General features: G+C 38.6%; 1 protein-coding gene, 1 non-coding gene and 1 pseudogene across 2 annotated transcripts; 2 read left to right on the forward strand and 1 right to left on the reverse strand.

Annotated features, from left to right (window-relative positions):
* Window positions 1-740: 740 nt before the first annotated feature.
* Window positions 741-847, reverse strand: LOC145607974 (small nucleolar RNA R71). The gene has a single exon (XR_014105680.1). It is a non-coding gene; the product is annotated as a small nucleolar RNA R71 (small nucleolar RNA).
* A 10,509-nt stretch (window positions 848-11,356) lies between these two features.
* LOC145569898 (uncharacterized) lies at window positions 11,357-15,107 on the forward strand. Its single transcript, XM_081628877.1, has 3 exons — window positions 11,357-12,298; window positions 12,510-13,531; window positions 14,543-15,107. Exons 1-3 carry the CDS (start codon window positions 11,357-11,359, stop codon window positions 15,105-15,107), a joined length of 2,529 nt encoding a protein of 842 aa, XP_081485003.1.
* A 1,859-nt stretch (window positions 15,108-16,966) lies between these two features.
* Window positions 16,967-19,878, forward strand: LOC145569914 (flotillin-like protein 6 pseudogene; annotated as a pseudogene).
* The last annotated feature ends 7,906 nt before the right edge of the window (window positions 19,879-27,784 follow it).

Genomic DNA, 27,784 nt, shown 5'->3' on the forward strand with positions numbered 1-27,784 from the left:
GTGAATTAGGTAATTATTTTTTATTAGGGGATACGACTTTACCCTGTCAAAATTTGGCGCCGTTGCCGGGGAAACGGTTTTGTTTTTATTTCTGATATTTTTGTAGTCTAGATTATTTCCCTTTTGTCTCAGAGAGCGTTAGTTCTCTGAGACAACATATTTGCTTCTAGTTTTTGTTTATGCCCAGGTGTTCCAGATCAGGTTACATCCCATTCGATCCTGAGATCGAACGTTCCTTCCATAGACAGAAAAACTTCTACAAGCAAATCCTGGCGGATTCTGGTGATAATAACAATAATCACCGAGATCCTCCAACTGGTTCTAGCAATTCAGAGACATCATCAGACGCAGAATCAGAGATGACGGCTCCAAAGAAGCTTAGTGATTATTCACAACCAAAGCTTACGGATTTTCCACATCTCACCCCTACTCCGGCTCTTGATGGGGTTCAATTCGAAATCAAACCCCAATTTATAACGATGATAGAGAGGAAGCAATTCAGTGGAGCCAAGGGTGAAGACCCGAATCTTCACATTGCCGACTATTGTCAATATTGCAACACCATAAGGCAAGCCGGGGTCACTCAAGACCAAATCAGGGAGATTCTCTTTCCCTTTTCTTTAACTGGAAAAGCTAAATTGTGGTTTAATGGTTTAAATAGAACTACACTTGGTATAACTGACTGGGAAACTCTTGTTTTGAATTTTTATAACAAATATTATCCTGCAGAGAGAACAACAGTACTACGGAGTGCGATTCAGAACTTCGCCCAAGAAGTCGATGAGTCTTTATATGAGGCTTGGGAGAGGTTCAAGGACTTACAAAGAGAATGCCCTCACCACAATTTAGCACAATGGCAGTTAATCCAAGCCTTTTACAACGGCATTGGAAATTCTTCTAGAATAATTTTAGACTCTGCAGCTAGTGGGAGATTTATGAATCTTAATGTTGATGATGCAGGTCAGGTTATTGAAGATATGGCGATACACAATTCTCAATATGGGAATCCCAGAGGATTTGCTAACAAGGGGAAACATAGCATCGACTCTGTATCCTTTTTGCAAGCTCAATTGACCTCTATTTGTCAAAAATTAGATAATCTGAGCACTGCTAATGTAGCTAATGTTTCTGCAATTAATAATAATTCTAATGAGGCCTTCTGTGAAAATTGTGGTATTGTAGGTCATTGGGAGCAGGATTGCAGGAGTTCCGTGGAGCAAGTTAATGCCTTTCAAGCTTATAGGCAGAATAACCCATACTCCAACACTTACAATCCTGGGTATCGGAATCATCCATACCTTTCCTACCGGAGCACTAATGTTCAAAATCCACCACCACAAGAACCACAGGTGCCACAGCAACAACAGCAGAAATACTATCATCCCAATGCTAGCCAGAAGAATCAACCACAACAACCCCCCTCATCTTCGGACCCTTCTTTGGGGGAAATTAGAGCAATGTTGGTCAATATGCAAAAGCACATGGAGAGCAGAGATGCGACAATTGATCAAATTATAGCGCATAATAAAATTGTAGATAATCAAATTGCGCAACTCTCCGCTACTCTACAAGCACGCCAACAGGGAGCCCTGCCGGCACAGCCGACTAGGCCTGCGGATCAAGCATTTGCAATTACTCTAAGGAGTGGTTCAAACTATGAAGGGCCCTCTATGCCCAGAGTTGATGAACCTATTTTATTAAATAATGCTAATCTTGATTCCATTAACCCAAACAATGTAGTTGCTAACCCTGCAGGGCTAGAAGATAATACTAACATATCTAATTCTACATTGCAAGGTAAAACTCCGGAGAAGGTGGCTACTCCAGACAAAGTGAAGAATGCTCAAAAGCCAATTATCAAACTTCCTTTCCCTAATCGTCAATTGAAGACAAATCTGGATAAGCAGTTTGGTAAGTTCCTGGAGGTGGTTAAAGATTTGAAGGTAACAGTTCCCTTTACTGAATTGATCACACAAATCCCCTCATATGCAAAATTTATGAAAGAAATTTTGACGAGAAAAAGGTCTATTAGTGAGGTAGAGACAGTAGCTTTCACTGCAGAGTGTAGTGCCGTACTTCAAAATAAGTCTCCACCTAAATTAAAAGATCCGGGTAGTTTTTCTATCCCTTGTCATATTGGTAATCTTCTAATTGATAATGCATTATGTGATTTGGGTGCTAGTGTTAGCGTCATGCCATTATCTGTGTGTTCTAAGTTGAATATGGGTAAATTAAAAGCTACCAACATAACTTTGCAAATGGCCGACCGTTCTTTCAAATACCCCCTAGGTGTTTTTGAGGATGTCCCCGTTAGAGTAGCTAAATTTTATATACCTGTAGATTTTGTTGTTCTTGATATGGCTGAGGATATGCAAACCCCAATTATTTTGGGTAGACCATTCCTCAACACTGCAGGAGCAGTCATAGATGTTAGAAGTGGTAAGTTAACACTATCAGTAGGGGACGATAAAGTGGTTTTTAATTTGAATAATACCCTCAAAAGCTCCATGACTGAGGAGAAATGTTTCAGTGTTAATGTGGTTGTAAATTATTCTAACAAGCCCCAAGCTCTTAAAAAAGATCCCTTGGAGGCGGTATCTTGTGTTGCATCCTTTTTAGATGAGATAGACAAATGGCAGAAGGAAGTCGATGCAATAGAAAGAGCACTCTACAATGTTGGTCTTGGTTTCGAGGATGAACAAGTGGAACCGATAGAGCAAGTTGTGCGAATCGAGCCTACGGTAAGTGTTCCGCCAGATCGAGTTGCAAGTGTTGAACGCAATGACAATTTGAAGCAACATTCGATCGAAGAAGGGTTTTTAGTGTGTAGCATTGAAGATCCCCCAATCCAAGTCATGGAGGATCCACCAGATAAGGCGACTTGGCGTCCCATAGGTTATGTCAGGAAGCCGCATCGCAGTCTAAACATCGCTAGACCGGGTGAGAAACCACCCGATCAAGCGTTAGGCCAAAGGTCCTAGGAATTGTACTTGGTAAGAAGGTCGTGCGGGACCTAGATAAACCAGCGCTTTGCGGGAGGCAACCCGTATTTTTAATGTTTTTTATTTTTAGATCAGTTTTTCTTTTCGTTTTCTTATGTGTAGAGAGACGAGGGAATTTAATGAGTTTTATGAGTGTTTGTACAGATTTGAAGGAAAAGAGTTAGACAACTTTTTGAGAACAGAAGGAAATTAGCTCTCCCCGATTTAGTCTCGGGCCCGACCGGGTGAAGCTCGCCCGATCGGGCGCGAGAGCAGGGTTCTAAAAACAAGAATTTTTGCCCGACCGGGCGAGAGGAGAGGCGCCCGATCGGGCGTGAATTTTGACGTTTACGGACTAATTTGTCCGCCCGACCGGGCGCGAGAGGTGAAGAAATTCTGGGCAAAAATTCGCCCGATCGGGCGAAGGGCGCCCGACCGAGCGCGAGAACAAGGTAGGAAATCGTGTTCAGATCGCCCGACAGGGCGAAAAGCGACCGACCGGGCGCGAACATGAGACAAGTTAGATCGCCCGACCGGGCGCGAGAATCAGCCCAGGAATTCTCCAGATCGCCCGACCGGGCGCGAGCAAGGTTCCGCGTCTCTTCTTCTTCTTTCTTCTTTCTTTCTTCATTTCTTCTTTCCTCCATTACTTTATTTCTCTAAAACTCAAATTTTCTCTGACTTCTCTCTAAGATTTCTCCTCCATTACCAATCCAAATTCAAAACTTTTTATATATTTGTGATCCTCTCTTCATCCTCTTCACTCTCATACAAAAAATTTTCAGTTTTACTTCAAAATATTTTCGACCCATTTCTCTACATGGCTTCAAAGAGGGCAAGATCAATTTTTGGTAGGAGCTCCAGCTCGAGGGAGGAGTATGACCCTGACTTGCAGCTCCCGTATTGGCCGACGATCCGGATCGTGAGCCGGGAACAGAAAGAACGATTGGAGCATTTGGTCGGTCGTGAGGTAATCCCTTCTCGGTGGTTACACCGCCCTACCTTAGAATCATATGGTTTGTTTGATTATGTTAAACGATTTTTGAATGATATTGGCATGAGAAAATTCGTTGACATGCATTATCCTACATACCGAGAACTTACATGTGAATTTTTGTCCACTTTTCATGTTGTTAGTAGTAGGAATGGACCTAATTTATTTTTCAGGTTAAATAATAGAAATATTAGTTTAACTTTTGTTGAATTTTGTAAAATTTTTGAATTGAATTCCGAATTATCTCACCAGTGGCATGAAGATTATAAAATGGGTGATTTATATTTTGCTTTGACTGGTTTATTTGCCCCCGACCCCCAACATGCTAGTACCAAACCCATTCACCACCCTGTCCCAAAAATCTGGCAAAGGTTTGCGGGATTGTGTTTCTTGGGTAGGGCCGAGCCTCATAACGCTCAAACCAACGAACTAGCTATAATAGGACACTATGTATACGGGTTCGGGTAATTTAACATAGGCAGGTTCATAGTTCATCACCTGAGTCGGCATGCCACAGCCAGCACCACTTCCAAGTCCCCTATCCGTTTAGGTGGCCTTATCACTCGATTAGCGGTGAAAAAGGCCGGTTTTGTATTAGACGGACCCCACCAGCTGACTAACTGTGGACCAGATACCTACATGACTGCTAGGTATTTTGAGGATGTGGGGTGGGTTAGGCCGGATAGCGAGCAGACACCCTTTTGGTGTATTCGGACTGGGAACGAGCAACCTTTGCCTATATTTCCCCTTCCCAGTCCAGACTTGACCGCCTTTCCCCCAGGGCAACTTTCTTACACCTATGATGCTTTAGTTGCCAACGCTAGGGGGCAGGCACCACCACCACCAGTTCCACCACCTCAGCCCCAGCCCGAGGTGGATTTCTCTCCACCTCGTATGTCCCATTCCGTCCCTCATGTTGACTCTGACCCAGTTTGGGATTTTCAGAGTATAGGTCAGGCCCTAGGACGTATTGAGCATGCACAGACTGACCTTAGGAGGATGGTGGGCTCTATTGACCACAGGTTAGGGTATCTAGAGAGGAACCAGGGTAGAGCTCTCTACCCTATGTACGATGATTATGCTCGTCAGGGCAACATTCCCGACGACGCTATCCACCCTGACTGGTTTCAGCCTCCACCCCAGGGATACGGTAGGGATCCCACTGCCCGTGGTATCTACTCTGACTATTCTTCCTTTTTCGGGTACGGGCAGGACATTCCTTTCGGGGGGCCGGCGGGGGGGGGAGTTTTCACGCTGACTATTTTGGTGGTAGCTTTTCTGGTGCAGGTGGTGCAGGTGGCAGTGGAGGTGTGGGCTTCGGCTCGATGGACGAGGATGATGAGGACTAGCTATGTTGGGCTAGTTTCTGAGCCAATGAGGACATAGTCTGATTCTGGCTTGGGGGAGATTTTGGTTTGGTATTTTTCTTTTTCTATTTTCTTTTATTCCTGGTGTGTTTTCTTAGGTTAGATTTTTCGCTTTCTAGGTTAGCTTTATTGCTTTATTTATATTTAAAAAAAAAAAATTGAAAAATTAAAAAATTTCAAAAAATACGTTCCAATGAATTATAAATTATGCTTCCCTGTGCCCCTTAATTGAGAAATTTGTTTTGATCCTTGGTAATTGATGATAGGCATTGTGGATTAGTTGATCATGATATGATGTTTGATTGCCTTGAAACCTTTACATGCGTCAATTTTGTCCAACTACTTGTTAATATAGTGCTTGACTAGTTGATTTGGTTAGGAAATGTGTGATAGTTCCATTTTTCCTGGTATGTCAATGAATTTGAGTATTGGTTTGCAACTATAAGTAATGTTTATATGATTCATTATTATGCACATTGTGGAGGACGAAGGCATTTGTTCTTTTAGGTAACCTCCAGATATTGTAGATACATTTGTTCCCTTCTTGCTACCCATGTTGTTGCCTTGACTTTTTGTTGTTTATTAGCCATATTACAAGCCTATTTTGCCCCATTGGTTACTAGTCCCAAGCTTGGCTTGGGGGAGCTATTAGTGAGTGAGGTGAGGGAGTTTGTAGTGTGCTATTTATTTGCACAATTTGGGTGGGATTTTGAGAAGTAGTTTTGTTGATTGTTCATGTTTATTTTTGATGAGTTTGAGAGTTATATTTTCTTGAAAAAAATAAAGCATGATATAATGAAAAAAAAAAAGAAGTTCAAAGAAAAAAAAATGTGAAAAAATAAGCGAACTTCAAAAGGAAAAAAAAAAGAAAAAAAAAATGTTCAAATGTTCTAGTTGGAGGTTTGTAAAGAATAATTTTGAGCCTCAATGGAAAAATTTCAAGTTTGGAAAATAAAGTTTGTTTATTCACTCTATTACTCCATTATTATATCTTATGAGTGAAATTGTAAGAGTTGGGTTTATTTATTATGATTGGAGTATATTTGGTTGATGTTAGAGTTGGTTATGTAGGAGATGTTGATCATTATTTATTTTTGATCATGGGTTTTATTAGGATTGGCTCCTTTAAGCATAGCTTTTCTCTCACGTATTTCCAAATTTATCCTACCCTTTACCCTAGCCTTACATTACAAGCTTTAAAGACCTTCCGACCTTTGTGCATAGAATTGTATGAATGTGAAAGTGTTGCTTATCAATGCAAGTTATGATTTGACATATTTCGAGTCGACTAGTAGGATTGAGCGTTCATTGTTTTATACACACGAGAGTGTGAGTTGGGAGGGCATTGTTCACATTAAAGGGGTGGTTGGAGAGCGATCGAGTACATTCTTTACTCGCCACATAAATGAGAGTCGAGTGTGTGAGCACTAGTCTTGAATTCTATATGCTCTTGTGGTTTGCTCTGTTTGACAATTGTTAGGGAAGAAAGGTAATTGGATGGATTTGATTGCTTGACTCTGAAGCATGTTTATTTGATTTACCCTGGATCGTTTGTGCTTGATTTTTTTTACCTTTAGGGGTGAAGCATATTTATTGATTCATTGATGAGGTCTTTGCTTAGGGACAAGCAAAGGTTTGGCTTGGGGGAGTTTGATGTATCCATTTTATATAGTATTTTACCCCCGTCCCTTGGTCATAATTAGTAGTGTTTTTGGCTCTTTAGAGCCACTTTTATTACTAATTGGTGTTTTCTAGTGTTTTCGTAGATTTGGTTGACTTTTGCAGGGATTTATGCTTTTGGAGTATTTTCCCGAGATATTTAGGAGCAATCACGAGCATTGGAAAAGCACGACCAGAGTTTATAGCCCAGGGCTGGTTAGAGACATCGAACCGGTGATTAAGGGCTTGGTAGAGGTGATACCGGGGCATTTGGACCGAGTATTCAAGACCCAAAGAGGAAACCCAGATTGGCCCGAAGAATTGAAGCCCAATCGAAGTCCAAATAGTGGCCCAAATGATTCGCCCGGCCAAAAAGGCTGGCGCCCGGAGGCGCGCCCGGCCGGGCGGGAGGAGCGCCCGGTGACGCTAGAAATTAGATCCCCATAAACCCTAGAAATTAAACTACTCACACATATTAAAAACTAAACAAATCAAAGCAATAAAATAAGACATGATTAAAGGAATAGAATAAATAACTAAGATTAAGAGAAGAGGAATCGTTACCAAAATAAATCTGGAATTAAAAGTAGAATTAAGAACAAAGGTTTAGAGAGAGAATTCTAAGAGATTAATTAAGAGAGTAAAGAAAGTAAAGAGGAGAGGAAGAAGTCCTAAAATCGTATTACGGAGGAGTATTTATACTCCGTACAAAAATCCTAAACTAAAACATATTAAAACGACGTTAAGCGTCTCCTAACAATAACACTCGCCCGATCGGACGAGGCACCGCCCGATCAGGCGCCTTTTTTGCTCATTACTACTAATCTCGCGCCCGACCGGGCGCTTCACCGGGCGCCAGCCTAAGCTTCTCCCGCCCGGCCAGGCGCGCCTCCGGGCGCCAGCCTTTTTGGCCGGGCGGCTCTCTTGGGCCACTATTTGGGCTACGATTGGGCTCCAATTCTTCGGGCCAATCTGGGTTTCCTCTTTGAGTCTTGAATACTCGGTCCAAATGCCCCGGTATCACACATACCAAGCCCTTAATCACCGGTTTGATGGCGCTAACCGGCCCTGGGCTATAAAATCTGGTCGTGCTTCTCCAATGTTCGTGATTGCTCCAAAATATCTCGGAAAAATACTCAAAAAGTATAAATCCCTGCAAAAGTCAACCAAATCTACGAAAACACTAGAAAACACCAATTAGTAATAAAAGTGGCTCTAAAGCCAAAAAACACTACTAATTATGACCAAGGGACGAGGGTAAAATACTATATAAAATAGACACATCACTCATCATGCTTTCCTAAACTACAACATTGAATGTTCATAATTAAGGAAACATGGCACCAAAATATCTCATATTTTAATTAATGTAATTAGATAATATCATATATTATTCATAACCAATTATAAAATATCATATAATCTAAATTAGTCATGAGATAGAATCAAATCTTATTTTAATCTTAAAAGATAAATCACATTTATCCTCAAAGATTATCCTAACAATGTTAGGAAATTCTATCCTAATTACTAGCCAATCACAAAATTTTAAATCAATTATATCCAATATTAATTATGGGATAATCACATTATTTAAATAAATTATTATCCTTTTGGAATATGCTCAGAATATCCTAACAAATCTTATCCAAAATTAACCACTTTAATTATGGATAATTACCAATTTAACAACTTTAAATATGGATAATATCAAATATAATAACTTTTGAAAGATTTGACTTTATCCTAAAATAAAATATTTTATCCAAATAAAACCAATTTTATCTTTTAAAATAAAAGGTCATATTTTCAAAATATTTTATCTCATCCAAAATAAAACTGATTTTATCCCAAAATAATTCATAATTATCTTGAAATAATTTTTCAAAACAGTTTTTTTTTTTGTTTTGTTTTTTTTTTTTTGAAAAAACCGCAAGCCACCATCGCCGGCCACCGTGGTTGGCTAGCCGAAGCTAGCCACGGTGGCTGGCTGCCATAACAGCAGCCACTGCCGCAAGGCAGCAGCGGGCAGCTGCTCTGGCAGCCGTGGCGGCAGCCGTGGCAGCAGCCGTGCAACACTTGCATGCTGCTTCCCACAGCCACCCTGACCTCCGCCCTCCCCTTCCCTCCCTCTTGGACCACCACCTGGTCGACAGCTGCGGTTGCCGACCAAAATAATTTTTTTTTTGTTTTTAATTTTATTAAAATAACATTTATTAAAATTAAATTAAATCAGTCCATAAGATTAAAATTAAATCACATTCAACTTTAAAATTAGGGTTCATCATAAAATTAATCCCAATTTAATTCTAACTTTTAAAATTAAATTGATCATCATACATAAAACACTTTTATGCATAAATCAATCCGAATAAAATTATGAATCATAAAATAAATCGAATTAAATCAAAATCAAGCACAAAAATCATATTTTAGGGCTAGGAATTTCAAAAAATTCGAAAAATAGGGTTAGGGGGTTCGAAATTTTCGAACATATTAGGGCTAAAATTCGGTCTCTTCATGGCTATGTTGAGCATAGTTAAATCATATTTAATCGATTCTAAAAGTTTAATCACATTAAATATAATAATTGAACCATAATTAAATTAATCTCCCTCTTAATTGAATTAAAATTGTGGACTATCAAAGAATTATAGTCAATATGCGTAAATGCAATAGGCTAACTGATACCACTGTAGGGATTTATAGGTACTACGCAGCGGAAAAACATAAATCATATTCATACAGTACCTAATCCCAAGATCTAATGCATAACACATAAAGAACATATAATCGTACCTTTGAAGTGTGATTCCACGTGCGATCGAGCAAGAACAATGAGAGATAAAGAACCCCAAGCGTGATTCCTCTACTTAGTCCACGAGCATGGATTAAACCTCCACTAATGCTAGTTAGTTGTGATTGAACACTTCAATCAACCTTCAATGGACATTTGAGCCACGAACACACCACAACACCACCCACACGCCACCACACGCGCCACCCGGGGAGGAGGGTTGTACGGACAGGGAGGAGAGAGAGAGGGCCGAGTAGAGAGAGAGAGAGAGTTAGGGTTTTTGGGAAAACTGGTTGCTTGTGTGACAATTCACTGTATGTCAAAATGTTGTGTCATGCAACCCTAGGCATGGTTTATATTTGTAGATCATATCTAGAAATAAAACCATGTCAAGTCCAAAACCTATTAGACTCTTCTAACTATCCAAGCCCAATTATCAACATGGTATGTCATGTACTCATGAGGCCCAATAATGGGCCTCTAACTTGTTTAACCTAATACTCTTATGTGTGACCTTGTAGGATCCATTCTATAAGGCTTTGGGCCATTAAGCTAGCCCAAAGATCAATTGTCATATCTAGCACCAAACATTGACGACCCTATAGAATGAACTTATTATCTCCATAATAGTGATCCTTGATATATCTAGTAATTGCACTTATCAAAGACATAACTCTTTCAGAAGGTACTCAAGAGAATTTTAGAACTCGAAATACAAGAGTCAATTTACTGATATTGGCACAGGACTTTGAATTTCATGAGAGTTCTAGTTCGGGGAATGAGGATAATGATGGTAATGAGGATAATAATGATAATTTCAAAAATAATGATGATAATCCTGATAATAATGGCTTGACTTGGGCTCAAAAAAGAAGACAGATTAAGAATCTGGATCTGCATAGCAAAGGCGGCTACTCCTTCTTCACGGATTCTCCTAGAACAACAACTCCCCAACCTAAGTGCTATCCAGATGTTGCTACTGCTATGGACCTGGATTTCTTAGGGTCCTCTTCCCATGGGTTTGTTAATGCAAAATTAAACAAAGCTCCCATCTTTTCAGGTACTAAACGCAAGGCTACTACATCACTCACTTCCTCTATGAAATTTCGAAGGGCAGATGATGCTTCCCGTATTTGCTCTTTGCATTCGGCTACCTTTGCTCTTGAGTCCCAAAGCTCCACTTCTTACTTGGCAGGTGATACTTCTTACACTTCTGGTTTGGCGGTTGTCCTCTCATAGTCCCCAAGGTGTTTATGAGGATCATAACTTGGAATTGTCGCGGACTCAATGACACTACTACTCCTAAACTACCTTATATCTTTTGGTTGCTTAATAAATATGCTCCTAACTTTTTGTTTCTTAGTGAAACAAAAGTTTCTGTTTCTGTAGTTTCTAGTCTACTAGGTTTTTCTAGTCCCACTTTTGTTAAGGGGGTCGATTCTATAGGGACTAGTCGGGGTTTGGTGGTTTTTGGGTTTGGTTCGGATGATATTTCTTGCGTTTTTCGCTCCTCAAATGTAGTACTCTGTAACATAAAAGTACTTAATGATATAGATAAATGTATCATGTTTGTTTATGGTGCTCATGTTCTAGAAGATTGACCTCAAGTGTGGGGTTTGATTTTAACTTGTTAGCTATAGCGCCTAATTGTTTGATTGTTGGAGATATTAATCAAATTGAACACCATTATGATAGGCTAGGAGGGTCTACTCTAATTAGAGGATGGGATGCCTTTATTGATTTTCGTATAAAATCATGTCTTCACTCTACACCTTTCAAAGGTCCTCCCTATACTTGGACAAATAATAGGCAAGACGAGCATCTGATTCTTCAACGACTTGATCGCGCATACATGACTTCAGATTGGTTTACTAAATTCCCGGATAGTACCATTACTAATCAGCCAATCTTAGTCTCTGATCATGCGGCTATAGTTTTTTATGATGAACCTTTTAAGCACAAATCCAACCGGCCTTACCAATTGGATAATTGGTGTCTTGACTTCACAGATATACACAATTTTGTGCTTCAAACTTGGGAAACCCATACTCAGGGATCACCTATGTTTACTCTCTCTCGGAAACTTGGTATCATTAGGAATTTAGTTCGAAAGTGGTGCATCAACAACAAAAAATTTTGGGGGATAGATTGGAAATTTTTTTCAAATAACTTATCTACGGAGGGGGAAGCGGTTCATACTCTCTCAGATGCAAATACTTATATGGCCAATATAGATCAGTCGAAGGGAAACATTTCCTTACAACTCCAATTCTGGAAGCAACGTTGTAAGCACAACTGGCTTTTAAATGGAGAATGCCCTCCTAAACTTCTTTATTCTAAGGTCAAAGCTAGGCACAAAAGGAATGAAGTTACTTCTATACTTGATGACCAGGGATTACTGCAATACGGTCACCATGATGTACATTCAGTTGTGATTAACTCTCTCAAAAACACTTTCAAGACGGATGCAGTTCCAAGCTATGATACAGATACTGATACGGTACTTCAAGAGCTGCATATTCCTCAATTTACAGCCTCTCAGATCAATAATTTGGAGCGGCCGTTCTCTGCGGCTGAAATAAAAAAATGCAATGTTTGGCTTAGGCAACTGTAAATCTACAGGACCTGATGGTGTTACAGCAGAGTTTTTTAAGTTACACTATGACATTGTTGGACCCTCGGTCATTTCGGGCATTCTAAGTTTCTTTCAGACAGGGTTTCTACTGAGAGAATGGAATCAATCTCTTCTTGTTATGATCCCGAAAATTGCCTCACCAACGGAAGTAGCTCATCTTCGTCCTATCAGCCTTTGTAACACTATCTACAAATGTGCCTCCAAGTGTTTAGTGGCTAGAATCCGTCAGTATCTGCCCTTATTGATCTCAGACTCTCAACACGCCTTCGTTCAAGGCCGGGTTATGACTGACAATATTCTTCTTAGCCATGAATTAATGGAAAAAATCAACTCCTCAAAGACTGGTAACAACTGCCTTGCCGCCGTTAACGATAGGATCCATTGGGGGTTTTTACTTCGAATACTGACAGCCTATGGATTCCCTACTCGTTGGATACAAATGATTCAACAATGTATCTCCACTGTTACTTATAAATCCCTGCTAAATGGTTCTACCTCAGAGACCTTCCTTCCCCAATGTGGTCTTCGGCAGGGGGATCCGCTCTCTCCATACCTTTTTCTATTATGTATGGATATTTTCTCCAGGATGTTGCATTTAGGTCAAGATCTGAAATTGTTTACAGGGGTAAAAATCTCAAGAGCCAGTCCGCTTATTTCGCATCTATTCTTTGCGGATGATGCGATGATCTTTTTCCAAGCCAATACGGCTTCCTGCACTAATATAATGGGAATCATCAACCGGTTTACTAAGGTTTCGGGCAAGGAACTTAACTTGTCAAAGTCTCTTATCAAATTTAGCCCAAATATTACCTCTCTTGCTCAGGATGAATTTAAATCAATCTTCAGAATGACTCAAGTGTTTCAGTTTAACCACCATCTTGGCATACCTATTAACTTCATTGGGAAAAAGAGAGATCATTTCCAGTTTCTTATAGACAAGATTCTGGGACGAATAAATGATCTAAATACGTTTAGGCTTTCTCAACCCCAAAAGTTAATTTTTATTAACTCTATTCTGGTAGCTATGGCTTCTCATGTTCTTTCTTGCTTTGAGCTACCGGCGTCAGTTTCTAATACAATCGATTCGTTACTAGCACGGTTCTTCTGATCCCACTCGGAAAACAAAGGAATGCACTGGGTCAATAGGGGTAGGTTGCACTTGCCTTGAGGCCTAGGTGGTTTAGGAATTCGTTGTATCTTAACCTTGAATAAAGCTTTTCTTATTAAGCAAGTTTGGAGATTTGTGAAGCACCCGCAACTTCTGGTTTCAAGAGTCTTTGGTGCTCGTACCAAATTCCTTACACAGTGCCCCCTTTCTCTGCACAGAGTCACAGGGCGCAATTCTTACGGCCTTTGTGGTCTTACAAGAGCAGATACCTTACTTTCTACAGGGTGTGGTTGGAAATTAGGAAACGGAGCTACTATTCTCGCTGGATCTTCCAAATGAGCTAACAGTACCATTCCAGAATTCAAACCAGGAATTCCTAATCAGGCCTCAAAGGATTGGACGGTTAATTTTTTCTCTAATCCTCATACCGAATCTTGGGATGCTGCTAAGGTCAGGTGTTGCTTCCAACCAGATTCCGCTGCTACAATACTTGCTATGGAACCACCGGAGGAAACAGAGCAAGATTTTCAATTTTGGTCTCGTACTCCTTCAGGGACATATTCGGTTAAAACTGGATATGCAATGTTACAACAACTTCCGACCTCGGCGACTCCTCAACACCTCGATAATTTTTGGAAAGTTCTTTGGTCCCTTCAGTTACAACCGAAATGGAAATTGTTTTTATGGAAACTCTTACAAAATGCTCTTGCAGTAAAGACGGAACTTCGCCACAGAGGAGTACCCATAGAAGATATTCACTGCGATTTATGTATAACAGAGCCGGAAGATTTTTTTCACCTATTTAGGAATTGCATTATTGCAAGAATTGCATGGAGGGGTGGAAGCCTTGGCATCCACTCACAATAAAATGGAGACCTTTCTCTTACAGATTGGATCCAATATTATATCCGACTTTTCATTAGTCATGATGGGACTTCAAGCCCCCGTATTACTACCTTTATTGGTACTCTTTGGAGTCTCTGGTTATTTCGGAATAACAGGGTTTTCCGATCAGATTCTTCACCTCCTCGACCAATCCTTTTGCAAGTTCTGGAAGTACTCCAATCACATATTCTCTTTATACAGGGTGATCCTACTATTACACCTTTCCACACTCCTCGCTTAACTCTTGCCTGTACAACGCCACCGGGTTTTTATGCAGCGCAACTGGGGGAATTTGCTGCTACATCAAACATGATTTCAATCCAAATAGACGGTTCCTGGTTTGCAGATTCAAATATAGCAAGTATGGGTTGGTGCATGGATAATCCAGACGCGACGGATCAGAGGATTAGGGGCGGCAGTAATTTTGGGTTATGTACTACGGCTTTACACTCGGAGGCTTTAGTTTGTTTGTATGGCCTTCGTTGGGCTTTAGGCGCGGGTATTCAGTCAGTCACCTTTTTTTTTCTGATTCTTATAATCTGGTTACCCTACTTAGAGGTAATGGACAAGGTGACATTACTCTACTTTGGACCATTCGCAAAATCAAACGGCTTGGGGCTTCTTTCAGGCATTGCGACGTCCATAAGGCGGATAGAAGGCGCGTTCATCGAGCTCACCTAATAGCGGCTGAAGCAACGCAACTTTCAATTTGCTTTTCTATTAATATGTAATTTGTTTAAACCTTTGTCAAAAAAAAAATGTTGCGGAAGAAAGAAACAACAAAAGATAGATTAGCTTCCAGTTTCAAATATTTTTTATTTTTTTTTAAACACCCTGTTTCATATATTCTGATCAATATTGTCTAATATCTGATATTTCTAAACCAATATCTGACTATTATTATAATTTAATATTTGATAATTATAATCTAATTTCTGACAATTATAATCTAATATCTGATAATTATAATCTAATATCGGACTATTATAATCTAATTTTTGACAACTAAAACCTAATATCTGACACTTATAATCTAATAACTGATAATTATAATTTAATATTGTAAACACAAATTTTAAATCTGCAAAATATAGATTCAAAACAAATGCAACAAGGTGTTATTTTTATTAATTTGATAATTTTGGGTACAATCTCTAATTTGATCATCTGATTCGATCTCCACTTTGACTTTGACGTAATTCACGAATTGACTTGATTCTCGAACGAGGGTCGTCGAGGCTTGATCTCGATTGAAGATTTGATGCAGAATTATGACTTTATTGTTGATGTAAACCTTTGACTTGTTGTTGATGTAAACCTTTGACTTGAATTCTTGATTGAGGGCCGACGAGGCTTGATCTCGATCAATGACTATTTGATGTAGAAGTTGAACTGGTGTTCTTGATGATTTGAAGTCCTTCTTTCCTTCGCGTTGAGGGCCGTCGAGGCTTGATCTCTTCCACGAGTGACCTTCTAGAGTAGAACGGCACGTCGAATGCTTGTTGTTCTTCTTCTAGGTTTTGAGAGTTTTCTCTGGAGAGGTTTAGAGTATTTGATGAGAGGTTTTCTCTGTATTTTGATTCTCTCTGTTTTCTCTCCAGGTTTTCCTCCCCCTTTTTAGGTTTTTCCTCCTCCTCCAAATGAAGTACGTAGAGAGCCTCTATTTATAGAGAGAGACACCCTTAGGGTTAGGGTTTGACATGTATTGGGCTTATGACTCATTTACAATAGTTTAACCCATTTTAATAGGTTTTCACTATTAAATAAACAAATTAATTAAAAATAATTAAAATGGGCTAATTTAATTAATTTCACCCAAAATAATTAAGTTTAATTAATAGTCAAATAAATAGGAGTCAATACTTCGACTTTTGACCCATATAATATTTGATGTGGCACTTTTATAAATTTTTCGTGCTTACAAATATCTGACTATTATTATTTAATTTATGACGTTTTTTATGTAATATCTAATATTTAAAACTTAAAATCGGACCATTATTATCTGATTTCTAACAACTAAGATTTTTTTTTTTTCTTCTTGTATGACTGTACTCACATGAGTTCATTATACATAGTACTTTCACTTTTCTTAACTCACTCTTCTTTAACTTACTGTTTTTAGAATTACTCTTGAAATACTAATATTTCTATATGTCACTTCCATATTTTACTTTTACTTCCCTAACTTTAAATGCTATTCTTAGCACCGTGTTTATTTTTTTCACCATATTTGATTTTTGCATATAAAGTAACAAAATCAAAATAGTAATTCTAACCAAAAAAAAAAAAAAGGTTAAATTTCTCCACAATAACCAAAGATAAGATCAAATAATGCCTTAAAAAATTCAAAAACACAAGACAGAATCACAGAATGATGGTAGTCTAGAAGATCGGATCGCCAAGTAACCACTTGAGCCAAATTCTCCTATATTAATGCATGATGAAACCACCAAAACCCCATTAATTTAATCATCTCATCTTAAACACATTCAAACACAACAATAATCCCTGAAATTATCTCTCAACAACGAACAGCCATGATAATTCCATTATACAGAGTAGCTGGTCCATCAGAGTACTTAGCCATAACAGGATGGAATGTTGCAGACATCAAACTAGCCAAAAAAGCTCTCATTCTTCCCGGCCAACGCTTCGTTCGTGTCAATGTTTCTCCTGTCAATTACACATTCGAGGTGCAGGCCATGAGCGCAGAGAAGCTCCCTTTCTTGCTGCCTGCTGTGTTCACTATTGGACCTCGTGTCGACTCTGATGATAGTCTTGTGCTTTATGCTAAGCTAATGGCACCCCATGACATGTGTTCTAACCATGTTAATGAACTTGTGCAAGGTATTATTGAAGGCGAGACTCGTGTTCTTGCTGCTTCCATGACTATGGAGGAGATTTTTAGGGGTACTAAAGAGTTTAAGAAGGAAGTTTTTGATAAGGTGCAGTTGGAGTTGAATCAATTTGGACTTGTTATCTATAATGCTAATATTAAACAGCTTGTTGATGTTCGAGGACATGAATATTTTTCGTATTTGGGTCAGAAGACTCAGATGGAGGCTGCTAATCAGGCTAAGGTTTTTTTTTTTTTTTTTTTTTCTTGGTTCGAATTATTTATTTGATTTCAGATATAGCAACATATGATTATTTATTTGTCCTGGTCGAAATTTTACATCCATTTTTAACTTAATATTCTTGTTAAAAATTGACCTGACTCATGTTTTGGTGATTATTTTTGTATCAAAATATTGTTTCGATAATTAATGAAGATAAGAGATAATGAGAACATTATTGCAAATGATGGAAAATTCCCTTTTTCTCATAGTGAGAAACGAAATTTATAGGGCATTTTCATGAATAAATTAACAAATTTTCTATTATTGTGGGCTCCACAATTGAATAAAGTTTAATAAAGTTTTGTTTATTTACGAAAATGCCATGTGAGAAAGTGAGGCATCCTCGCAAGTAATAGGTTTTCTACTAGTATTAATATATCAATAATATCATGTTTATGCATGATTAGGTAAATGGTCCTAAAAAATCTATTAACATGCAGTGTTGTGTATGAACAAGAATTGTTTGGCCTGAATAATGATGTTATAATTATGCCTGCAACAATCATGTTATTATGCTATGACAGAAATTAATCTGCCATTTACATACCATGAAACTTGATTTTAGTATTTTGCTTTAAGGTGGATGTTGCTGAGGCAAAGATGAAGGGGGAGATAGGTGCAAAGCTGAGGCAAGGGCAAACAGCACAGAATGCAGCGAAAATCGATGCAGAAACCATGATCATATCCACACAAAGGGATGGAGAAGGGCAAAAGGAAGAGGTCAAGGTTAAGAGTGAGGTTAAGATATATGAGTACCAGAAGGAGGCTGATGTTGCAAAAGCCAGTGCCGAGTTGGCTGCACAAAAGGCCGGATGGGAAAAGGCAGCCCAGTTGGCGAAAGTCGAGGCTAAGCAGGCAGTTTCCATTCGAGAGGCTGAGCTGCAGGTTGAGGTTGAGAAGAAGAATGCTCTCACTAGGACTGAAAAACTCAGGGCAGAACTCCTTAGTGAGGCTACTGTTGAGTATGACATTAAGGTATTAATTTTGTTAAACTTTAAATGACATCTTTCTGTTTATTGTAATGATATTTACTACTATGAATTAGTTGACACAAGTTCAGAATACGTGCACTGCTATCTCCTCCAAATTAACTTACACAGTTCTTTATATTTTGTTCATAAATTTATTTTATATACTTAATTTATGTGCATAAATGACATAATCTATTACTCTGTATTATTTTAATTAGTTGCCTTAAAATCCATTTAAGGGATGGGCTATATATAAGAGAAAAGCATTACACGGACTTAAATAAATTTACATAATTACTAAAATAAGGTTCATTGCATGTATTTATATGAATTATACGGAGTATCATTTAACTTGTACATACTTGTAAATATATGTGCACAATATTAATAATCTTACTACTACTAATTAAATTATAGTACGTTTTGTTATACTTATAACAATTGAAAAACCATATGCAAAATTACAAAACAACTTTTGTTTTAGCACCAAGTTTCAAATTTATACTCTGTATCATCAAATAAAAATTCTCAAATTAAACTACTTGTAGTATACTTTGTATAGTCTAACATAACAACACTTGAAGAAATTATTTGATTTTAGAAATTAAAATAACTACCATGAGAGGAGTTATCTTTCTAAATTTATGGAAAAGTTAAAAATGGAAGTTATTTTTCAAAGTAATTAAGATTTTAATTTTTTAAATAGTTATAATAAATTATTTAGAGGGTAAAATGGTCCATTAAAAATTCCCAACCAAAAACCCCTCTTCTCTTTATATACTACGTATTACATAGATTCAATTTTTTGGTTAACAGGTCCAAGAAGCTAACCGAAACCTATACAACAACCAAAGAGAAGCGGATGCAAATCTGTATGAAAAGCAAAAGGATGCTGAGGCAGAGAAGGCAACAGCAGATGCTGCATTCTACTCTCGCCAGCAAGCAGCTGATGCAGACCTCTATGGCAAGAAGAAAGAGGCTGAGGGAATTGTGGCCCTTGCTCAAGCCCAAGGATTTTACATTAGTACCCTACTTAAGGCTCTTGATGGTAATTATGCTGCATTAAGGGACTACATGATGATCAATTCTGGAACGTTTCAAGAGATGGCGAGAATTAATGCTGAAGCTATTAAGGGTTTGCAACCAAAGATCAGTATCTGGTCTTCAGGGTCTGGTGGGGCAACCTTGGAGGGCAGAAATGGGTCTGGTGGATCAATGAAAGATGTGGCCGAGGTCTATAGCATGCTGCCTCCTCTTTTAAAGACGGTACATGAACAGACTGGGATGCTGCCACCTACTTGGCTTGCCACTCTAACTGATGCTGAAGGAAAAGGTTCTGTTGCTGTAGTTGACAAGTGAACTATTGAACTGGCTTATGATTGGGTTCTTGAACATCACATCATTTTGCTAGTCTAGTTTCTTGTTAATATGCTGCTAAACTTGGACTAATATTTCTAGGAATAATTTGCTTGTTTTAATTTGATATTATGGTCCTACAATTTTTGCTCTTTATTTAATTTTTTTTTGTTGCCAATTTATTCCGAGGGCTGCCCAGTTGATCTTTATGATTGATTTAGTTTATCAATCTTATTTGCCAAGTCAACCCTCGTCATTAGGTTGTGATGAGTCAGTAAACCAACGCAGCAGTACTCATTTATATATAATGAGCCAGTTGATGACAGTGCTCACGGAAGGCCCAAATGGTGTTAACATCGCAAGCTGAAATGTTAACGCGGTTGATTGTGTTTCTTGATGGAGAAGCTGGATATTTTCTTGTGTGGTTGGTAGGTTTACTGTATAGCTATATAAAACATTTCTTGGGTAAGAAGATTTAACCAAAAAAAAAAAAAAAAAAGTTTTTACATAAAATTTTTATTTCAAAAATAAATCTTAGCATAGTGATATCTCCATGAAGTTGTAGTTTTAGATCTCAAGTATGGTTTGAACCAAAGATCGGATCCGTTCATGGTGAAGGCAAGGTTTTATGGCGTATTGATTTCATCCTTATGGTATGCGTTGTATATACATATTTGAATCATGTTTTATTCAACCATAGACATGACTACTATAGCACGATTAAGTGTGAAATTGAAATCGAAAGAATGATAGATTGGAGGGAGGAAGATGCAGAATTGGAAATTGTTCTGTGTATGGAATTGAAGTCGAAAGAAGGGAAATTCCCTGTTTCTCGTGGTGAGAAACGAAATTTGTTTCTCATAGTGGCATTTTTGTAAATAAATCAACAACTTTTTCAGTATTGTGGGCTCCACAGTTAAAAAAGTTGAATAAAGTTGTTGTTTTATTTACGAAAATGCCACGTGAGAAACAAATTTTGTTCCTCATCATGAGAAATCGGGGCATCCTCTCGAAAGAATGACGACATTAGAAACGGTGAATGTAGTTGAGTCGATTGGGAAACGGTGGATGAGCAGTCCGTGTAATCCATGTCATCGTGTACGTGGACTGAGGTACAGGTCAGTGAGTACTAAAGACCGTGAAATTCCAAGGTTATCCTTCAGTAAGTGATGCGAAAAGACAGAAATGACCCTAGATTGACGAGTTATAGCAATCATAAAGATAAACTGGGAATTTGCCATTTATTCCTTCAGTACAGTTGCATGCATGGTGAATGTCAAATGTCAAATGACAAATGTGCTTGGATTTCTTGCAGTATGTTGTCTGTGATCACAGTTTGCGGTTTGCCAAAGATGAAGGCTATATATATAGACTTGTTTTGTGGTGGCTAGGGATGGCAATTTAATCCGAGTTCGATTTGAATCCGATCCGATCCGAAGGAAAAAATCCGATTCGAATCCGTTTAAAATTAATCCGAATCCGATAAAATAGATCCGAATCCGAATAGGAGGTGGATCGGACTTGGACCCTACGCAAAGTCCGACGAAGTCCGATCCGAGTCCGAATCCGAGAGTATAAGCATATGCTCTATAACTTGGGATAATTATTTGCTTGTTTTGTAGCAAAATTTTGTTATGTAACTTAGTTTATAATTTAAATATGTTATGTTTATACTTTAATTGGTATGACAATACAAGCAATTATAGGTATATGACATTACAAAAAATAAAACTAAAAAAAAATATTTGGACCATTTCGGAGGTCCGAATAAACGGACCGGATTCGAATCCGAAAATTACGAGTCGGATCGGATTCGGACTCGGATTTTTCGGATTCGGACTCGGATTCGGATCCAAGTCCAGGGTCCGTTTACTAAATGGATCAGATTCGGATTTAGCCACATCCGACCCGAATCCGATCCGTTGTCATTCCTAGTGGTGGCGTACACAAAAATATAATCCAAAAAGAAGAATGATTATAGGTTTAAACATCAACAATAATGTTCTTTTAAAAAAAAAAAAAAAAACTGCCCGCCATAATCAAAACGCATACATTTAGAAACTAGCAAATTATTGAATATGGATATATGCAGGTACATGTAGAAACTAGCAAATTATTGAATGCGGATGCTATTCATTAATCTCTCTTTAGAAACTAGTCTAGAAATATTACTTGCGTGCATGGACTTTCACAACTTTATACAGCTTCTTCAAGTTGATTATCAATAAAATACTCGCATTCTGAGCATCATAAGCAACTGGTACTAGGCTCTTAAGCAGCAGGCCATTCTTCGGTGGTGGCAGAGATTTCCTAGGCTGACATCTCCTATTAATTAATCACTCTTTAGCTGCTCGCCTCAGCTCTACGTGTACTATAGGTAATGGAAAACGTTTCTTTTCCTTCTTTGAGTTATCTTTAGGAAAAAGAGCATTTTAGTGTAAGAATGTGTAATTCTCCTTAATCGGAGTGTTTCTCATTAATCAATATATATAGGTATTTACAACCTAATTATAAGAGGCTAATTACACACGATATATCTTTACAGAATATTAACAAGATAATATATAAATCTATTATCTAACACACCCCCGCAGTCGAAGCGGGAGGAGGACGAACGCTAAGACTGTCTCTGAAATCTAAGAACAGTTGGCGAGGTAAACCTTTTGTGAAAATAGCTGCGTACTGCGAAGAAGAAGGAACGTGTAAGACCTTAACCTCACCAAGTGCAACCTTATCTCGTACAAAATGAATGTCGATCTCAATGTGCTTGGTACGATGGTGTTGTACGGGGTTGCAAGACAAGTAAACAGCAGAAATATTATCACAATAAACCAAGGATGCCCGTCGAACGGGGCAATGTAACTCGAGAAGGAGATTCCGGAGCCAACATAATTCAGAAACAACATTAGCAACACCTCTATATTCTGCTTCGGCACTTGATTTGGACAATGTAGCCTGTCGTTTAGCGGACCAGGAGACCATATTATCACCTTAATAAACACAATACCCTGAAGTAGAGCGCCGAGTGTCCGGGCAGCCTGCCCAATCGGCATCTGTGTAAGAAGTAAGTCTCGTAGGCGCAGAACGGTACAAATGTAAGCCATGAGCATAAGTGCCTTTGATATATCTGATAATACGCTTAAGAGCGTTAAAATGAGGTTCCCTAGGAGCATGCATAAACAGACAGACCTGCTGAACAACATAAGCAATGTCAGGTCTCGTGAAAGTGAGGTACTGAAGGGCACCTGCGAGGCTCCTGTAGAGAGAGGGATCCTGCATTGGCTCACCATCGTGAGCACTGAGCTTCGACTTAGTGTCGACTGGAGTAACAACAGGTTTGCAATTATCCATCTTAGCCCTGTGAATAATCTCCTCTGCATACTTACTCTGACAAAGAATCATGGAGTCCGTTGTGCGGGTGACAGAAATTCCCAAAAAATAACTCAGTTTCCCTAAATCAGTCATGGAGAATTCGGTCTTGAGAAGAGCAATTATATCACACTTCAGTTTGTCTGAGGAAGCGGTGAGTACAATGTCATCAACATAGAGTAAGAGATATGCAACATTAGCACCATGTCGCAAAATAAAGAGAGAATTATCACATTTACTGCACACAAAACCAATCTGCAAGAGAAAATTAGCAAACCGTTGGTACCACGCCCATGGGGCTTGTTTAAGACCATATAGAGACCTATTAAGTCGACAAACATAAGTCGGAGCATCGGGATTAACAAACCCCGGAGGTTGATGCATATAAACTGTTTCTTTGAGATCACCATGAAGAAACGCATTTTTCACATCTAGCTGATGAATGGGCCAATCTCTACCCAAAGCTATACTCAAAACTGTGCGAATAGTCGCCGGTTTTACCACCGGACTAAAAGTCTCATCACAATCAACCCCAACCTGTTGGGACTTCCCATTGACAACAAGCCTTGCCTTATGTCTCTCCAATTCACCATTTTCTTTGTACTTGTGTTTAAACAACCACATACAACGAATTATATTTGCCCCTTCCGGTCGAGGAACAAGGTCCCAAGTGTGTTGTTTAGTTAGAGCATCAAATTCCTCATTCATGGCACAATTCCAATTATGGTCAAGCATGGCTAATTTTGGGTTTTTGGGCAAAGGGGAAATAGCATGAACTATAATATTTGCTTGATATTTGGGGTTCGGCTTGAAAATGCCACTTTGAGCACGAGTGACCATAGTATGTTTTGGTTGGAGAGTGTGCATGGAAGGGGATTGGATCGTATTAGGTGAAGGCAACGATCCAAATTGGATCGAATTTGGAGAAGCTAGGCTTGTAGGTGAAATGAGAGGAGGAGGCAGGGGGGTCCGCAACTGGGCTGTGGGAATTTAGGCTGAGCCGCGGCCCAGTTGCGGTGCGGACCGTGAGGAGGGAGTTGTGGAAAGTGAGTTTGGCGGGGTAGAGAGAGGAGTTGGGCTTGCGGGCTGATTAGGTTGGAGTGTGTTTGGGCCAGCATTGGTGAGTTGCTGCAAGTTCATGGTGTCAAAATCAGAATGTGTGGCTGACTCCAAAAAATCATAATCGTGTTCCCTAAATTGTTGAAGGTTAGAGAATGGGAAAAGGTCTTCAACAAAAACGACATGTCGAGAAATTATAATTTTATTGTTGGAAAGATCATAACACAAATATCCTCTATGATTTGACGGAAATCCCAAGAAAACACACGGAGAGCCGTTGCACCCGGTTTCATGATTGTGGTAACAAGATCTCTAGAAATGGTTCCATAGATCCAATTTTTCACTATAGCATCCAAACGTTTCCATGTAACATCATCCACCTCCCTCGGACGAGTGACTGTAGCATCAATGTGGTCTAAAACATTGAAAGCCACGGCTGTGATATGAAACAATTCAACCCACATTGCATATTGTGAATCGTCATGGTCAAGGGTCACGCAGATGTGGTTTTTGATGTTGGGGACGGCGAAAGCCGGATGGAAAGTAGGGGGTTGTGGTGGAGGAGGAGGAGGGGGAGGAGGGGGGGTATCTTCACCGGTCATTGAACGGTAGGGAAGGAGGCAGAACGGTGATGATGATTGATGACGGCAGAGGATCGAATAGGGTTAGAGGAAAAGATAGAAAACCCTAGAGAGAATCTGATACCATGTAAGAATGTGTAATTCTCCTTAATCGGAGTGTTTCTCATTAATCAATATATATAGGTATTTACAACCTAATTATGAGAGGCTAATTACACACGATATATCTTTACAGAATATTAACAAGATAATATATAAATCTATTATCTAACATTTAGGGATAAATAATTACAAAAATGCATGTAGAATGTATAATGCAGTGTGATTAGAAACCACACAACACCATTGGATCATGAACTAAAATATTAATTTTAGATTACCTGGTGTTGACAGGGTATAGTCGTATCTCCTAATCAAAAGTATTACCTAAGTCCTCTAACTAATGCAGATAGGGAAGTAGGGTCGAATCCACAGGGAAACAAGTCTTTCTACTCCTAATTAATTATTATAATCTAAATTATCAAGGTAACCAATGTTGTTGTAATTAAAGACTATACTACAAAGAATATAATCAGGGAAAATAAAGTAGGGAGAAATTAAATATTAAAAGGCCTAGGGCATAGGTTCACTAATAAACAATATTCCAGGGTAAATCATAATAAGCAATCATCAAGCATCAATTAATCAGATTATAAAGGGCTTTCGCTACGTATTATAATCACAGAGTTAATTTACCGGTATTAAATCTCATCTGTCGAATCTCGACTTAACCATTTATAAATTAGTCCGCCTATTGAAACTAAGCCTAAACACCAATTCTCATCTGTCGAATCTCGAATTAATATTGCTAAACTCATACAATTAAATCTGGCCAAACCTAATTGCATAGCATTAAATCAATCAATAGAAAATTAACCAAGCATTGATAATCAACAATCACAAATTACCCCTTCATATTATTTATTAGATCCCCATAAACCCTAGAAATAAAACTACTCAAGCATAATTAAACCTAAACTAATCAAATCAATAAAGCAAGACATAATCAATGAATTAAATAAAATAACTGAAATTAAAAGAGAAGAAATTGTTACCAAAAGAAATCTGGATTAATGAATGTAATTAAGAACAATGTTGAGAGAGTTTAAGAGAGAGAAAATATTCTAAGTAGAGAGAGAAAATCTAAAAGAGAAGGTAATCAAAAATTACGTACAAAAATCGTACTTAAACATCCCTAAAACAAATCCTTAAACGAAAACTAATCAGGTTCCTAAAAAACACGTGCCCGATCGGGCGAAGGGCCGCTCGATCAGGCCCGCCTTTTTTTCTACGCCCTTGCTGGTGTGCTGCGTCGCCCGATCGAGCCTACTCTCACCCGATCGGGCGCACCTTTCTTCTTGATGCTGCTTTGCGCGCGCCCGCTTGATCGGGCGTATGCTTGCCCGATCGGGCCCGGCTTCTTCTTCGAGGCTTGGATTTCGATTGGGCTCGATTCTTCGGCCCAATCCGGATTTCCTCTTCGGGTCTTGATTACTTGATCCAATTGCCCCGGTATCACATACCGAGCCCTTAATCACCGGCTCTCACCGGTCCTGGGCTTCAAGGATGGTCGTGTCCTCCTAATGCTCGTAGTTGCTTTGTGAAAAACCCGGAAAACGCTCCAAGTGTGCAATTTCCTACAAAACTCAAGCAAAACTACAAAAACACTAGAAAACACAAATTAGTAATAAAAGTGACCCTAAAGAGCCAAAAACACCACTAATTATGACCATGAGACGGGGGTAAAACACTATATAAATTGGACATATCAGGTGTGCAAAGCAAAAATTCAGATAACCAGTTTTCATAAGCTCGTGGGTGGCGATGTGTGCATGTGGAGGAGATAATAGCGAAGATAGTAAGGGAAATAGGAGAGGGAGAGAAGGGAAAGAAAGAACAGAGGAGGACATAGAGGTTTGAGAGGAGAAAAGAACAAAGGAAAAGAAGATCAGGAGGATAGAGAGAAAGAAGATGAGAGAGAAAGAAAAGAGGGGAGGAGGAGAAAGAATAGAGATGAGAAAGAAACAAAGGGGGCGGCGGTTATATGGTATTTACGGTAAGAGGAGTTATGGGCTTTGACGGTTATCCTTCCTATTTGTAACTAACTATAAGTTTTCCATTACAAATAGGATGTATTTGTAACTAACATTATGTTGTCCGTTACAACTAAGATGTATTTGTTGTTGTTGATACTTCACGAAACTAGTATTAAAAATCAAATAATATATATATCAAATATATAAAACAAATCAAACATTACACATACCTTTATACTTGATTCAAATGTAAAATATTATGACCCGAGCCCAACAAATCACGTTGTGTCCTTAAGACAATTTTGTTCCCTTTACGATACCCAAGGTTATTAAGCAATTGTCTCCCAGGATAGAACGGGTTTCGTTTCTTATAAAATGGTATTGTAATTATAAGAAACCAGCAAACGAATTAGATTAGAGTAACCGCAACTATATGCATGTATATCTTGAGAGAGTAAATAAAACTAATATTCTATCTCCACAAATCAAAACAACCAACAACTATTTATAGACAAAGAAACATGAATGAAAAGATGCAAGTAATGAAAAGATACAATTATCCATTATAGCTAATGAATAGTTAATAATGAAATAATACAATTATCCACATTAACAATGACCAATGAAGAGTTACAATTATCCAAATATACAATCTAATAGTCATACAAATTGTCATACGACACTACTCTACATAATTCTTCATTAATACAAAATATTTACAACATAAATATCCAACAATCCCCCACATTAATGAAGAATTTCTCATTCACAAACAACTGAAATCTAACAATCATCCCCCACATTAATGAGAAAGACTCATAATGA

This window comes from Chenopodium album, chromosome 2 (genome assembly GCF_948465745.1).
Source record: "Chenopodium album chromosome 2, dcCheAlbu1.1, whole genome shotgun sequence".
Taxonomy (NCBI): Eukaryota; Viridiplantae; Streptophyta; class Magnoliopsida; order Caryophyllales; family Amaranthaceae; genus Chenopodium; species Chenopodium album.

Excerpts from the sequence above, each read along its gene's own strand:
- LOC145569898 (XM_081628877.1), top strand. The coding sequence starts at position 11,357 with ATGTATCATGTTTGTTTATGGTGCTCATGTTCTAGAAGATTGACCTCA. Across the intron at positions 12,299-12,509 it reads ATGATACAGATACTGATACG|ACAGGGTTTCTACTGAGAGA; the intron begins GTACTTCAAGAG and ends AGTTTCTTTCAG. Across the intron at positions 13,532-14,542 it reads ATCGATTCGTTACTAGCACG|GGTTTTCCGATCAGATTCTT; the intron begins GTTCTTCTGATC and ends TCGGAATAACAG.